This window comes from Podarcis filfolensis (assembly GCF_964270895.1).
Source record: "Podarcis filfolensis genome assembly, chromosome: 1".
Lineage (NCBI taxonomy): Eukaryota > Metazoa > Chordata > Lepidosauria > Squamata > Lacertidae > Podarcis > Podarcis filfolensis.
Genome location: NC_139604.1, coordinates 58,374,137 through 58,389,435, shown reverse-complemented (window position 1 = coordinate 58,389,435; position 15,299 = coordinate 58,374,137). Strand labels below are relative to the sequence as shown.

General features: G+C 41.4%; 1 protein-coding gene across 7 annotated transcripts in view; it reads left to right on the top strand.

Annotated features, from left to right (window-relative positions):
* SIGIRR (single Ig and TIR domain containing) overlaps positions 1 to 14,175 on the top strand; it is a 37,500-nt gene extending 23,325 nt beyond the window's left edge. For all 7 annotated transcript variants that reach the window (XM_083607024.1, XM_083607020.1, XM_083607025.1 and 4 more), the window contains 6 exons: positions 1,265 to 1,408; positions 1,599 to 1,742; positions 3,660 to 3,762; positions 4,346 to 4,496; positions 8,992 to 9,166; positions 12,102 to 14,175. In XM_083607024.1, coding sequence (XP_083463150.1) covers positions 1,265 to 1,408; positions 1,599 to 1,742; positions 3,660 to 3,762; positions 4,346 to 4,496; positions 8,992 to 9,166; positions 12,102 to 12,295 — 911 coding nt within the window. In that variant the 3' untranslated portion in view covers positions 12,296 to 14,175. The remainder of the gene's footprint in view (positions 1 to 1,264; positions 1,409 to 1,598; positions 1,743 to 3,659; positions 3,763 to 4,345; positions 4,497 to 8,991; positions 9,167 to 12,101) is intronic.
* Positions 14,176 to 15,299: the final 1,124 nt, after the last annotated feature.

The window sequence follows — 15,299 nt, the reverse complement described above, 5'->3', positions numbered from 1 at the left end:
GGCATGTGTGCAAAGGCAAATGTGTTATGGGGGGGAAGAAACATAGTTTTGAACTAAGATGGCTTCAAAATTCTGAAGTATTGTATGACCCTCTGAGAATTTATGAACTGGGTATCTCAGCTTGGCTTTCCTTCTTTAAGGAAGAAGCAAGACTTAATTTTCTATATAGAAACTAACTGTTCTCATTTAAAAAATAGAGTAATTTACTTTAGCCCATGCATGGCCATCTGATAGACTGAAGTCTAGCTGGGATGATAAGAGTATTTGCTTTTATGCTGTATCTAGATGCCTTCCTTTTCTTTTGAATAAGTTTCTCCTGTTTAACTTGGAATTCAAGAATCTCGGCTGAGCCTGCCTGATCCTCTTCTTAGACTTTAGAAGATGTTTTTGCTCTAACTGGTAGTAGGGTTGCTAAAAAGGGCTTTGAACCAGACTTACCATGTCTCTAGAGGAGTTTAATATAAAGACAGCCTTTAGTGCCCTCAGTATTGCTCCATGCTGGCTTTAGGGGCTCAGTTTACAAGAGCAATTTTATGATGGCGTCATCAGTGAATCTGATGGCAGAAAATTGCCACATGATGGCACCAGCAGACAATAGAAACTTTTCTGAGGTTTTCAATCAGTCACAGCCTCAAATGGTTCTGCACACCAAAACAAACGTACTGTTAGGCTGCCCCCAAGCAACTCAGCTGTTTTGGCATGCTTGAACACTTTAAAATTCCTCCATCTGGAAGTTTCCATAGGCTGATGGAGCAATTCTGAGATTAGAGCCTCAGTGTATTTTAAAGCAACATTCAGCAAATGACTCAGTTAACAGTATATTCCAGAGTGTTTTACAAAAAGTCTAAATGAACATGCCCGCGCGCTTGCAGGAAGAAATTGAATTGGCACTGGAGAATGTGAATAATTTAGTTCATGCACATCTTTACTCTGAAAACCTTTGATTTACTTCTGCATGTGCATCTTGTGAATGGAGATACTTGCAAAATTTGGAGGATGATCTAACAATGTGGTGCTAGAATAAATCTGTCTTTTAGCTTCTGCTCATCTCTTCCTCATCATGGTTGCACGTTCTGATAGTCAGAACAGTCATCAAGATACTAAAAATTGTTCAAGAATGACGTAACCCCTCATTTTCTTTATAATTTGGTATATTCTGAAACCATAGACCCCAACTCTTCTCTTCCTCTTTTCTCTACCATGCTATCAATTGTAAGGCTGTTTTCTCATTTAATGCTATTTAAAATATGTCTTTCTATTACAGCAGAGACTGCTGGGCACTTGGGCGCAGTGCTAGCTGCACTTGTCACTGTGGCACTGCTGTTACTAATGGCTGTGATGTATGTGAAGTGTCGTCTGAATGTGCTCCTCTGGTACAGAAACCGTCATGGAGAGGTGGAGATCAATGGTAAATATTGGGCTGGAGAGTTGGCTGTCACCTTTCCCCTTGTGAGATTCGAGTTTCAATAACAGTTCAACCCAAAGTGTGAACTTCTACAAGAATTATCCTCTCAGTGTTATAGCTAGTCAGCACAGGTTTTGTTGTTGTTGTTTTTAAAAAATTATAATAAATTTCTCCTCTTGGTACTTTTTCACAGATGGAAAGCTGTATGATGCCTATGTGTCTTATTCTAACTCAACGGATGATAGAAAGTTTGTCAACTTCATAGTGAAGCCACAGCTGGAGAATCGTCATGGCTACAAGATTTTCCTGGATGATAAAGACATCCTGCCCAATTCAGGTATAGAACCTTGTCCAACACCTCATTTAATATGTACCTGGGCACTCAGACTTGCTGTTGAGTTCAGGCTGCAAATAACTTACCTGAAATGGATTAGTTGGCTAAATGAAGAGAAACCTTCAGTTTAATTTGCCCATTTGGCATCCTATGTTTAATATGGTAGCTTTATTAAGTGTTAAAATATCCAATTGAAATTGGTACACACACTAAGGCTGAATATCAGGTTAACTCTTGCAACCATTTTCAAACAAGAGGAGAATGCAAGAAACACTATTTCTATTAGACACTGAGACAGCAGGATGAAAGTTGGTATGCAACTTTCCCTGAAAGTTGCCCTGAACATTCTGCATTTCAAGTACAGCTTAATCCATATCCCTGTTTCCAAGGTAGATTGGAAAGATGTAAAACATAGTGCAGTGCTATATCTGACTGAGATATTAGAATACAGGCTGGTGTGTACATTCAGGACAGCATTGTGCATTTCATATATGATCCCAGCTTGACATCTGTATCCTTTTTCAGAGTGAAGGAAAGGGCCACAAACATTGCAATGCAGTACAGTGGTACCTCGGGTTACATACGCTTCAGGTTACATATGCTTCAGGTTACAGACTCCGCTAACCCAGAAATAGTACCTTGGGTTAAGAACTTTGCTTCAGGATGAGAACAGAAATCGCACAGCAGCAGCAGGAGGCCCCATTAGCTAAAGTGGTGATTCAGGTTAAGAACAGTTTCAGGTTAAGAATGGACCTCCAGAACGAATTAAGTGCTTAACCCGAGGTACCACTGTATCTGAAATGAAGCCTGTTGAACGCTGCACTTTGCTACTTAAAAGTATGGCTCTGAAAAATTACTTTGTCCTTTGGCACACTATTTTGTGCATCTGAAGCAACCTAAAATACCTTTAATTCTAAACACCAATAATGGCAAAGCTGTGCAAAGTAGGAACTGAATATTTTATAGACAGGCTCTCTGTTGTACGAAGAAAAATGTATTCTCCTTAACCACCCAGTTGTCCACAGTTAGGTTCCATTTGCATATTAAGTAGGATGTATTCACAGTTTGCCCAGTATATGCTCAGCACAACTGGTGGGCTTTCTACACCTGTTCAAAGTCTGTGGCATGATGCATTGCTTAACTTGCATGACCTTGCAGATATGCATTTCAAAGAGATGGGTGGTTGTTTTGTGCTGGCCCGCTGCATCTCCCTGTGCCTCCACGTTTCCAGGCTGTTATTGCATATGTTTGCCAATGTGTTGTTTCTTTATTTTGGGTACAGCTTGTTTAATCTTCCTCCAAAGAGCATGAAGTGTAGTTCCTATCCAGGCAGTTTACAGGGCCACCACTGTTCTGGCTTCAGCAATATCACTGTAATCATGTGCCTTCAGACCATTTGTTCTTATCTTCAACTGTTTTGTTTAATAAAACTTCTATAAAAAGTGTGCAGCATTCATTTGCATGGGGATGCTAACAAGCTGTGTACAAAATGCAGCTCCTCCATATTCTATAATGCTGCCCACAGTGGACAGTGCTGGTTAAACAAGAATACACCACAAAACAGCATTTCTCAGCAGTTGTATTACCTTTTTGATTGTATAGTACTATGGAAACAGCATCTGTATTGTGCTCTTTGTGGTGTGTATACTCTTCATTTATTTTTTTTAATGTCCTGAGTGTTCCACCAGAGGCACTCATATCCAAAACCAATGGTGCTGTCTGAAGGACAGGGAAGTTCTAAACAGGCTGGTTAGTTTTTATTCCATTGCCCAGGGGTTCTCCTTTCTGCAGAGCAGAGCGGATATGCATTTGGATGCTAGGGTATTTCTTTCTTGTACAGGTGAAGGATGAATGCTGAAACAACAATGGATTGGTTCTGGCCCTTCTCAGAAGAGATTTAGTTTTTCTCCTCTCTTTCAGAACCTTCTGCAGATCTGATTATGAATGTCAGCCGGTGCCGCCGCCTCATTGTGGTTCTCTCTAATGCATATCTGGAACAGGAATGGTGCAACAATAATTTCAGGTAATTAGAGAGTCAGCAATAGAGACAAGTTCTCTGATCCTCCTTTCATTTTTGGAGGATCAGGAATGACTCAAGTGTGTACTCCCTCCTATTGCCCACCTTGTTTAATAGAAAGTTTACCAAGTTGACCAAACAGGCAAATAGTATGTGCAATTCTGATTTGGAGGGATCACTAAAATCACAGTTTGCTTATTTGGTTGTCCTGGTAAACTATGGCTTGTCAAACCAGTCAAGTGTTCCAATAAGTTGTACTTATAAGAGTAGGAGGGAAGGTAGAAGGGAGTAGGAAGGCAGGAGGGAGTATGTTCCTGGCTCTCCTATCTATGGTTAGAAGGGCCTCTGAATTTATCCAATTTCTGTAAACTCCTCCAATCACAACACCCAGAATCTCTCTCATATATCTGGATATGAAGCACGGCAGTTTAGTGTTAATGCCTCTGAAACCAGTTCCTGAAGTTTTCATTGAACTGAAACTAGTCGTGCTTAGAATTAAAATTTTGGGTGACTAGATTGGGTTCAAAGCTTTTTCAATAGTTTGGTTGTGGATTTGCTTAGGACTCTAACCAATTGTCTCGTTTTGCAGGGAAGGTCTTTGGAGGCTGCTGGAACTCTCCCGGAGGCCAATCTTCATTGTCTTTGAGAGCCAGTACCGAGAAATAGCACATCCAGCCATAAACTTGCTGAAGCAGCAGAAGAGTACAGTGACCCTTCTGATGTGGCGCGCTGGGTCCATGGTAAGTTGTGGGCTGCAAGGCCATAACTTCATCACTGTGGTTATGTTTCTCAGTGGCAAGGCAGTACTTGAAGCTATTCAAGAAGCATAGAAGTGTAGAGTAGCTTCTCTTCCACGAAGGGTTGAGATCCAGTCCTCCATTACTTGACCTTGCTGTGATGTATACCAGAGTAATAACTGTTACTTGCTTTTCTTGGCACTAAAGAGTAGCACCTTCATGAAAGTAGGCTGAATATATTTTTGTTTGTCCATTATTTTGATATCTCCTGTTATTTACTTTTTATTTTAGCTATTTACCTGTTGACTAGGAAATCATCGGCTCCAGATATTTGCCAAATGATACCTTTTTAGATGAACATGGCTTGACTGCTCCATGGCTCATGCGTGGAGGCCATGAGCAGTGTTGTAAGCATTGCAGAAAATATAGATAAGTTATATTTTAACTCCCACTTTGAAGAAGCAAACAGAGCCACAGGGAGGCACCAGAACCTGAGAAATAAGAATTGGAAACAATTACTTGCTTCACCCAGAGTACTCTCAGTGCAAAGAGAAATGAAAAAAGAGGGGGAAGTTAGAGACTGGAGAAGGAAAAAAGCACAAACCCTTCCCTAAAATGAGCATTTGCAGGGGAGCATTCTAGCAGGATAGAGACTTCTGGTTTACAGTTATTGCTGTTTCTTTATCTGTGCTAAATGAACAATAGCATGCTTGTGACTCACAATACTCCTTGCAGTTGCACATCAGGATATTTAGTTATTTTATTAGGTTTTTCACCCACCCTTCACCTCACGGTCCCAGGGCAGGTTACAACAATTAGAAAAACTAGTGACATGACACATGTGTGTGTATTTTTAAAGAACTGGACCCATTGTTTTTTGTAAGTCTGGTATAATGCAAAACTTGTACCTCATATAAATATTTAAATACATAAATAGGATGCACACAAAGGTAAACAAATAACTGCAAGCATGCTTGCAATAGACCTTAGGTTTCCAGAACTTAGGGAGTGCGAGGAATGGAGGGGAGGGGACAACAGCACACAGTGCAAAGACATCATCCCATCAAGCACCTCCCACTCTTGGGGGACAGGAAGCACTGCAATAGAGTTCATTTGAAGGTGGTTCTGTGGACAGATGTGCACAAAAATCCACATGGAAAAATCAGAGCTGTGCAACTCACTTGTGCAATTAACACTCTGCTGTGCACACAACCTATGCCTCAAGACATAAGAAAGGGGCTTTTTGATTTTACTTACAATGTAAAGAATCCTAAGCAGCTTTGTTAAACAGGCCTTTTAGACACAGCTTTCAAGGAACTACCTACTCCCCTCCCCAGCTAATAAGAGGTTACGACAGCCAAAATATTTCAAAGCAGCTTTAACAGTGCCTGGAAAATGCCATTAGGTGTAAGGATACTGCTTCCTTCTGGCAGTGAGTGGATCAAAGCCACCATATGTCCGCTATTTTTTTGTTTACTCCTATCTCTAAGACAAAATGGGAACAGCACATTAACATTTTTAATAAGACTGTTGCTGTACATGAGCAACAGGCTGCCAGTCTTGAGGTGCCATCTTTGGCTTCTTGTTTCTTAGTCAGATTAAAAATCTGACTCCAAAATAAGGCATTAGGAGAGGAATTAATATCAAGAGAGGTTTTAAAGTAACATCCAGTGGAGTGGTCCTGTCATTGCTAAATCATTTGGTTCAAAAAACCCCAATTGGCTGTATTCCATCAGGGTGGAATCTGAGCACAGTGATCCCAGTTTTCAAGAAAGGCGACACACAAATTATATACCAATCAGTCTTATAGATAGCATTAAAAATTACATGTAAAATACCTCCTGTTTTGAAAATGAAGAATGGCCGATGTTGCACAATGTAATTGCAGAATAACAAGCTGACTTTAAAGCTGGCTGGTTAATGCTGGACAACCATTCTGTGCTTGCTCATTTAATTCCTGTGTTAACAGAAAAAATAAGCTCTTTGCAGTTTTTGTTGATTTTAAAACTGCCTTTGATTACATCAGTAGAAATACATTCTTGGAGAACCTTGAACACCAGCATTGCTTGCCATGTGTTAATTTGGTAGGAGCATTATCCTTAAAAACTAAGCTAAATTATCTCATAAGTGGACTGTGTCCAACTATATTCCTGTATTTAGGGTGGATTCCAGATTGTTCATCCTGATTGGTTTGCAAGGAGGTTATACAGCAGGAGTGGGCAACCTCTGGCCCACAAGCCAGTCTTCATTCTGGCAAAGCAAACCCCTTCAGCCAGGAAGATTATACTCTGCTCTCCACTCACCAGCTGATGAGCAGGGGGTTTGATAGTGCTCTGTTTGGCTGTACATACCTGCTGCCCTGCTGGAAACAGGCACACATGGCGAAAGAGCTCTGTATAGTCCATCTCTGGTGGTTCACAGTTCCCCTGAAATTCCATAAAACTAAAAGCTGAATGACAGCTGAATAGTACCTCGAAATATTGGCATGCCTATTGCCGATTCTAAAATGGGTTCAAATTAACTATGCAGTTGCTCTTTGCATTTGAGATCTTGGGGTTCAGGGTGTGTGTGTCTGCTTCTCATCCAACTTGATTGGGTTCAGAACACCATCAAATATGCTAACAGCATTTCTCCAATAAAAAATGGGCCATTTTAGCTCTAAAAATAAAAGTGAATGCTAGCCTGCTTTAACTATTGGAATTAACTCCTGCAATTCTTTTGAATCAATATAACCAATAGGTTGTTGTAATTAATAGTCAGGGGATAGTTTATTCAACTCTGATACTGTACTTTGTAACAAAAAATTTTTTTTCGTTGAATAGTTTTCCAGCAGGAATTGTACGGTTGCAAAACTTGATTTAAAGAATAGTGTTTGTGACCTCTTTATTCAGAAATACCTCCATTTTGTTTCCAACTCTAAAATCACACCATGGCAGTTAAGTTTAAATATAAACATACTGAATTGTATCTGATGGATCTATCAAATTTCACCAGCATAAGACTTTCCCTGCGCTCACAATGCAGTGTATGCAACTTCATGTCATGGGAGATGCAAAAATATTTCTTTTGCTTCCCAAATCTGCTTATGTGGAGAACGTTCTGTGAAAGATATAACCCATTACTTACTGGATGCTCAATTTCTGAGAAAGCTTGTAATATTTTCATCAGTTTTTGGGGGAATGTTGCCATTGATCAGGCTTTCAAATAATTTATTTTTTACTGGCAAATTCAAAAAAGGGTATTATCAACACAGTGGCCAGCTTTTCCTTAGCTGTGGCCAAATGCTGTTAAAAGTTTGTGGATGCTTCTGCAATAGGACTGCAGGTGGCTGTTAATTTCCTGCCAATGTTTTTTGTTTAATGATGTTTTCGTTTTTGAATTCCTGCTGTTTTATTTACAGTGTTGGTCCTGTGTAGCTGTACATTTTGACTTGATGTGGCCAATGGTCAATAAAAAGAATTCTCTGTTTAATTTGTATATCTACCCACCTTGCTGTTCCCCAGAGAAGCACACTATCAGATCAGTTAGGCTGAAGTAGCAACAAGGAAGTAGAATGGATTACGTAGAAATATTGTGGTTTCTTGTGCTTGAAAAGGCTGTAAAGCATTGCTGGAGGTCCCTGTCAGCTATGCCCCTTTACCTCAAGGGTGCAGGCAGCTCCCAGTATCTGTCTCAAATTCTCGTAACCTCTATAGGTCACTTCCTCCTCTAGGGCTATGGCCTACTGCAGGCTTCCTCAAACTCAGCCCCCCAGATGTTTTTGGCCTACAACTCCCATGATCCCTAGCTAGCAGGACCAGTGGTCAGGGATGATAGGAATTGTAGTCTCAAAAACACCTGGAGGGCCGAGTTTGAGGAAACCTGGCTTACTGCATGCAGCTGTAGCTTGCAGCTGTAGCTTGCAGCTATGCTTTACTGTGATGTACAGACTGGGCCACTAAGGTGAGATGAAGTTAGGAAATAGCAAGCTTGGGAAAACTATCTGTGCAAGGCATTGAAGCATTGCAGTCTGTTTCTGAGTTTTCGCTGGATACCAGCCACATGTTCTTATGCCTTTTATCCATGAGGACAAAGCCAAAAGCCTTACTTTAAAAAAAGGGGAAAAAAGAATTCACTCAATTTAAAATTGCACTGAAATCCTAGGTTAATGGAAAGGCGAAATCTGTTGCTTTATCTGGTCACGAAAGCCTTCCATCAGAAGTAATGCCACTTAATACCTCTTAGATTTTGCAGTGCGTTTCATCTCGAAGATGAAACAAAGCTGAATGGGAAAACTGTTGGTGGAGCTGTAGATCCCTCTGTTGTAGCGAACATTTATCTCCCTCTGTTCAATCCTTTGGGAGCCAGACAGGGTGCCTGTGCTTCATAGACGAGGAGCGCCTGTGAGAACGCTGCCCTCAAGGCAGGGCTGCTGGGACTTGCCTACAGATATATCGCACAAGGGTTTGTGTGTAACTGATGAGCATGTGACAAGATGCTGCCTCTTTGCTGCTTCTAGGCGCCTTCATCTGATTTTTGGAAGGAACTGTGCCTCGCCCTGCCGCGAAAAGTGTCCTATCAAGGCCTCAGGGGAGACCCCCAGACCAGTTTCCACGAAGACAAGGACCCTATGCTGATCCTCAACAGCAATTACTTGGATTTCCGGGGGGATTCGCACCCTGAAGGAGACTCTGGTAACAGCACTGTTTAATCTTCACTCTGCCACCATAGCATGCCAACAGGAGACACACAGTTGCTTTTGATCCTGCTCTGAGGTTTTTTGTTTTTTTGAGTGTTAGTCCACAGTTAGCCAGAAAGATTCTCAAGTGAGGCTCACAATTAAGTTTGAAAGAAAAAAACCCATTAAAAAATCACTTGATAGAAGAACACTGCACTTGCTAAAATTAGCAAAAGTATAGCCCAGCAGCTTTATTAATCAATCAGCCAGGTGCCTTTCTACACACTGCCATGAGCTAACTGTGTGCTTCCTGCCTGTATTATTACAGCTATTTTAGTATGGTATGCCAAAAACCCTATGTACACTTACTTTAACATAAGTTCCATTGAACTCAAGGGAGCTTCCTTTCGAGTGGAGATGTGTAGGATCAGGCCTCACTTTTGATTACAAAAGCTAAGGCTAGTCAGATGGTGACCGCTCCCCCCTCCCCGAATTAAAGATGCTTTGGAATATGTGATCAAATTGTGCTATGTATTCTCATCTTAGTTTCACCTCTAGGAAATAGGTTTCTTCTTTATTTCAGAATTATCAAAACCTGTTCAGCCAGAGGTGACAGTGGAGACCAATGGAAGTGAAGCCTCTGCACCCACTTTCAGATTCCTTAAAATTTATTTTCTCTACTTTAAGCCTGTGTAGTGTAGTCAGATCACAAGCAGTAGTATTTATTTAAGGCCTTTATATACCATCTGACTTGGCAGAATGTGTCTACTTTGGTTGATCACCAGGCTTGGTCACCATTGTATGCTGTGTCTGTGGCTTCCAAATGGCATAACAGGTCTTCCTCTTTCTTTCTTTCTTTCTTTCTTTCTTTCTTTCTTTCTTTCCTTCCTTCCTTCCTTCCTTCCTTCCTTCCTTCCTTCCTTTCAATGGCCATTCCAGAGTTACACCTAATTAGCTGATCCTTCATCAGTCAAACAACCATTGCCTCAATCCAAATGAAATTATCTTCCCTGTCATGCAGCAGTCCACACATACATACTGTGGCACATTGTGTAGCAGAATAATTAATTCATCTGTTTTTCCCATTCACTGCTAACATTGGATAGGGAGCAGGGCAACATGTTTTCATAGAGAACATGTTATTTTGGCTATGAATCCATTTGTGTGTTTGTAGAGGAAGAAAGGAAATAATGGTGTCATTATTGCTACATGCTTCCTTAGAGTAGCAATACCAAGGAGTGGAAATTTACGTAATTTACCACCTCCATCTATCATTTATGTGCAAACATACCCAAGAGTTCATAAAAGAAATGGGTTTTATATCCACCAAAGGGCAGTTTTCCATTCTCTGAGCCTGAGCTTGGTGGTTTAGTCCTGACATCCTTTTTCCTAGGCCTGTGGGACTATGGCTGTACAATGGATCAATGAGTAGGAAGCGCACCTGAGGCATCGGTTCCAGAGGTTGTGAAGAACAAGCTCTGGCCCTAGGGATTTGTTAACACAGGCTGAGCACTTGCAAAGCAATACATTTTAATTTTAGTAACAGGAGCAAAATAAGTTCAGTGGTCATAAAAGATTTACGAGCGACTGGCAAGAGCAAGCCCAGCTCGCTTGTACACGGTGATTTTATTGTCAAGAGAAGAACAGAGAAAATAATGGGTTTGGCTGGGCTTTTCTTTTAGTTGAGACAGCAGCGTTGGGCTTATTTTGCTGAGGGTGTTGCGTTCACTGTCATTAATAGGCCTTGTTTCTTGTGTGGCGCGGCTGTGCACCTTGTTGGAAGCTTTCCTCATTAGTCTAGTTGCTCCATACAACAGCATGCCAGGATGCTTGAGGCTCCTCATTCTCTCACTTGCAAAGGGAATAGTTGCTTGGAAGACATTTCATTCTCACTAGGAGCGCCTGATTTTTGCGCACACACACACACACACACACACACACACACACACACACTCCTGCTTGAGAGAAAGTGATGCACATTAAATGTATTTCATGAGGCTTACAAAGGTGTTGCTGGTTTCTCTTCCCAGCTCCCCTCCTGAGGTCTTTGAAATGCTGCCTGTCAGCGCTAAGGGGAAGAGCAGCTCCTCTCAGACCCTGGGGATTGGCAAAAGGCGGGACTGAAGCCTCCTCCAGATTCCCTAGGTGTTGAAATATTCAGGCCCCTTACTCTTGTCTGACATGTCAAGGCATGCTCTAAAATAAAACATTTAAATTAAGTTTAAAACTGCCAACTGACTCCCAAGCTGCGTGAGATGCAGGAGGTCTATAATTAGATCTCCTGACATTTCTGCTTTTAGTTAAAAGTAGCCAGAGGCTCCAGCTTTGATTGGAACAGTGACCCTGAGCCTCAGACCTGAGGGGAAAAAATTTGAACTCTTTTCCCTGTGCCATTACCCCAATCTGTACTGTCTCCTAGTTATAGATCTCCTGCATCTCACGCAACTTGATACTTAAATTGGTTTAATAGTTCTTCCTTCTCTCCGGCTAGCCTTAGCAACTAGTTCTTTGAGGAATGATAGCAATCTCAATGAAGTACTATTCGCAGAAATGTTGGTGGGAAGCAATGATACTTAAACTGGTGTTTAAATGAGCTTGAACTGTATATATGTCCTTCTTGTGAATACAGTGGTACCTCGGGTTAAGTACTTAATTAGTTCCGGAGGTCCGTTCTTAACCTGAAACTGTTCTTAACCTAAAGCACCACTTTAGCTAATGGGGCCTCCTGCTGCTGCCACGCCACCGGAGCACGATTTCTGTTCTCATCCTGAAGCAAAGTTCTTAGCGCGAGGTAATATTTCTGGGTTAGCGGAGTCTGTAACCTGAAGCGTCTGTAACCCGAGGTACCACTGTACTAGCAGAAAGTATAGTGGCACTGGTCATTTTAAAGCACTTCAACTTGTCTCATTCTGCCTTGCCATCCCTGCTACCTTCTCCTTCCCATCCTACAGGTGGCAGGGGGTCCATTTTCAAAGGCGCACCACCTCCTCCCATGAGTGGCCCTGATGGTCCTCCACTTGGTGCTTTGGAAGAAATACAGCTTGGGGAAAACCAAAGGAGTGAGATTGACATCTCTGATTTGGGATCTCGGAACTATGGAGCAAGGACAGATTTCTACTGCCTGGTGACAGAGGATGATATCTAAGAGATGCTGGAATTTTCCTTGGTGAAACTGATTATCACGATGTGCCTTGACAATGACAATCAGCTTGGGTAGTTTCTTTGATCCATAACAACCAAATTGAGTGCTGTAGGGCTCTGTCCTGGGCCCCACACTCTTCATAATATTAATTACTTAGCAGAAGGGGTGGAGGGGAATCCTTAGCACATCTATGGAGGACATTTAAATGGGAGGGATCACTAACACCTCAGAAGACAGGAATAAAATTCAACATGATCTCAGTGGGTTGGAAACTAGGCTGATTAACACATGAAGTTCAACAGAGACCAATGCAAAATTCAAATGCACAGGTTTGGGTGGTGGGAATACCTAGGTTGGCATGGCAATAGTATACGTGAGAAGGATTTTAGCATTGTGTTTGATCACAAGCTGACTATGTATGAGTCAGTGGTGTTAGATGACTGCAAAAACAGACTAATAAGATTTTTTTGCAGCATTAATAGAACCATGGTTTCCAAGTCACCAGAAGTGGAACTGTGGCAGTGGACCCAGTTACCTAGAGGGCAGGTGGTTTCCTGCTCTGGAAGCCTACGCGAAGAGGCTGGACCTGAACTGCTATAATCCACAATATGGATATCTAACCTGAGTTCATGTGGGCCCCCACCTAACTTTGTCTCATCCCCCAACACCTCAGCACTTTGGTGGCAGCAGCAAGAAGAAACAAAATCAAAATTGACAGTGTTTGAGCGCGACCAGCTGCATACCTGTGCATGCAGTGTGTGTGTGCGCGCACACATGTGCATACATGTAGGAGTTAAGGTTAGTCAAGAGTAAATGCAGCCTTTGGGCCCAAAATGTTAGCCACTCCTTGTCTACAGTATCCCTTCCAACTCTTTGGTTTTATATCACTTCAGCACTGTAATTGTTGGGGGAGTTCTGTTAATCCTGAAATGTGCAAGACTTTGTTAGTGCCTTATACTTTATCTTTAGTTTGTATAACTACTCAGGATCAAGGGAAGTTGTTAGGAATGAATGACCCTATTGTATGTTCTTGGGTGAAGATCTTGCACTAGGTCACTATGCTGAGACCCCAACAACGTCTTTCAGACTCCTTTGTTTTTGCTAACATCTCTGGATAGCCCTTTCTATTTCAGAAATGGGCACTGATGACTGGCCAACATTAAGGTAATAGAACAAAGGAAAATAAGAGCAATTTGGTCTGGCACTGCTGAGACCCTGTTGTGGCTGGAAACGTATCAGTCAAAAGCAGTGTAATGGAGGCAATGTCTTGGACAAAACAGATTAGATTAGCCATTTAGTTTCCGAATGAAAATCACATTGACAGCTGCAGCCCTTGGGTAAGTAGCACTTTCTAAGAGCTTTACAGCCTGATCCTAGCCGCATTTACTTGGAAAACTTGCCTTAAGTTAGTTACGATAGTTTGTGAGTACAGCCTTAGCAATACATTGTTGCCACTAAGTGCAGATCAATGCCTAGGATGGAAAGAGAAGCGCTATAATGTTGATGGAACATCTGCCTGAACTTCAAGAAAAGCATAGCTTTTGGGGGAGGGAGGATTTGAAAAGTAATGACACTGAAAGTTCAGAATGAAAAGGTCAAGTTTTACTTACGTTCCAGCTAACAAAATTGTCACAGCAAGTCTTAGAAAAGGTTGGCACATGGTCCTTTGTCCTCTGCTTCTTTGTTTTCTTCTGGCAAGGCTCTGAGTAAGTCACCCACCAAAAGGCCTAATTGCAATAATGGCACCTCAAAAAGTATTTCTTAGGCTGTGTTTAGCTACTAATGTTGTTTGCTGCCTAAACTGTTCACTGGGCAGGTGTTCTTGCTTTAAAAACATTGTATGCACACCAGAAAGTGGCTAAATAAATAAATATTTTAAGCTAGCTGTTTTGTGGCATAAGTAGTCACTGGGCTGTCAACTTCAGCCTCTAGAAAGCCGATGTCTTCACGTTAACTGGCATCTAAAGGGTTAAGCCTTGACTTGGGGAAAAACTGGAGCTTCTGCATATCAGGGTTGAGTTGTGTCAGGACTAAATGGGCACTACTAACTTGGTCCAGCAGCTAAAAACAATGAAAATGGAATTGACATTCTCATGGTCTTTATACGCACTAAAATTTCTTCCCAACCATGAACACTAGCACTGTCTAGTCCATTGGTGCTTAATCTTGAGGCCAAACTGGAAATATCACTTTATCTGGATACAATTCCTCTGAATATGCTAATGACTTTTGCCCCTCGCTTTCCTCCAGCCACAAAGAGGTCTAGTTTAGTGAATGTCTGCATGGGGACTCCTCTTGCTTCCAGTTCAGCTCTTTAGGTCACAGTGAAAGTGGTAGTTGTGTCCTGAGAAAAGAAATACAATGCACCATAAGGCTGCTGATAACACTCTATGTTTGCACTGTTTACACAGATGAGCAGGACTGCCCCACATAGGTTGAAGGCTCATAAGCATATCTACTGAAGGCATTAGATATATTTATGAATGTGTTTCATCACGGAAGAAAGGCATTTGCACTACTCAACTTTAATAATGGGGATAGTAACTAGGAGACAGGAGGCAGCCTTATTCCTTTCAAAATCATTAGCTAGCAGGAGAGGAAACCTCTTCAGTTACACTCTAATCAGCATACTTCTGAAATACTGCTTTCATTTTTAAGGGCTTTTCTGAGGTTAGTTTTTTAAAGGTTTTTTCATTTTGCTATATTTGTGCTAGTCCCAATTTAGTACCAGAAGCATGATATTTTGTTTGCATGCAAAAAATAAAATAAAATGGTATTTTTGAGGCCTGGGGCTTTTGGTGTACGTTGCCTAATAATAATAATGTATTAGATAACTTAATGCTGTTAAAAGCATTAGTTACCAATGTGAAAGCTGGCAAAGAGGCGGCACTATTTCATAGTGTTTTTATAGTTATAAGTTGACAACAAAGCAAGTGTCAAAAGAATTTGAAGAGCGTTTTACTAAGAACATTTTAAAAATCTAAAACTTAAATACATAAGAAGCAGG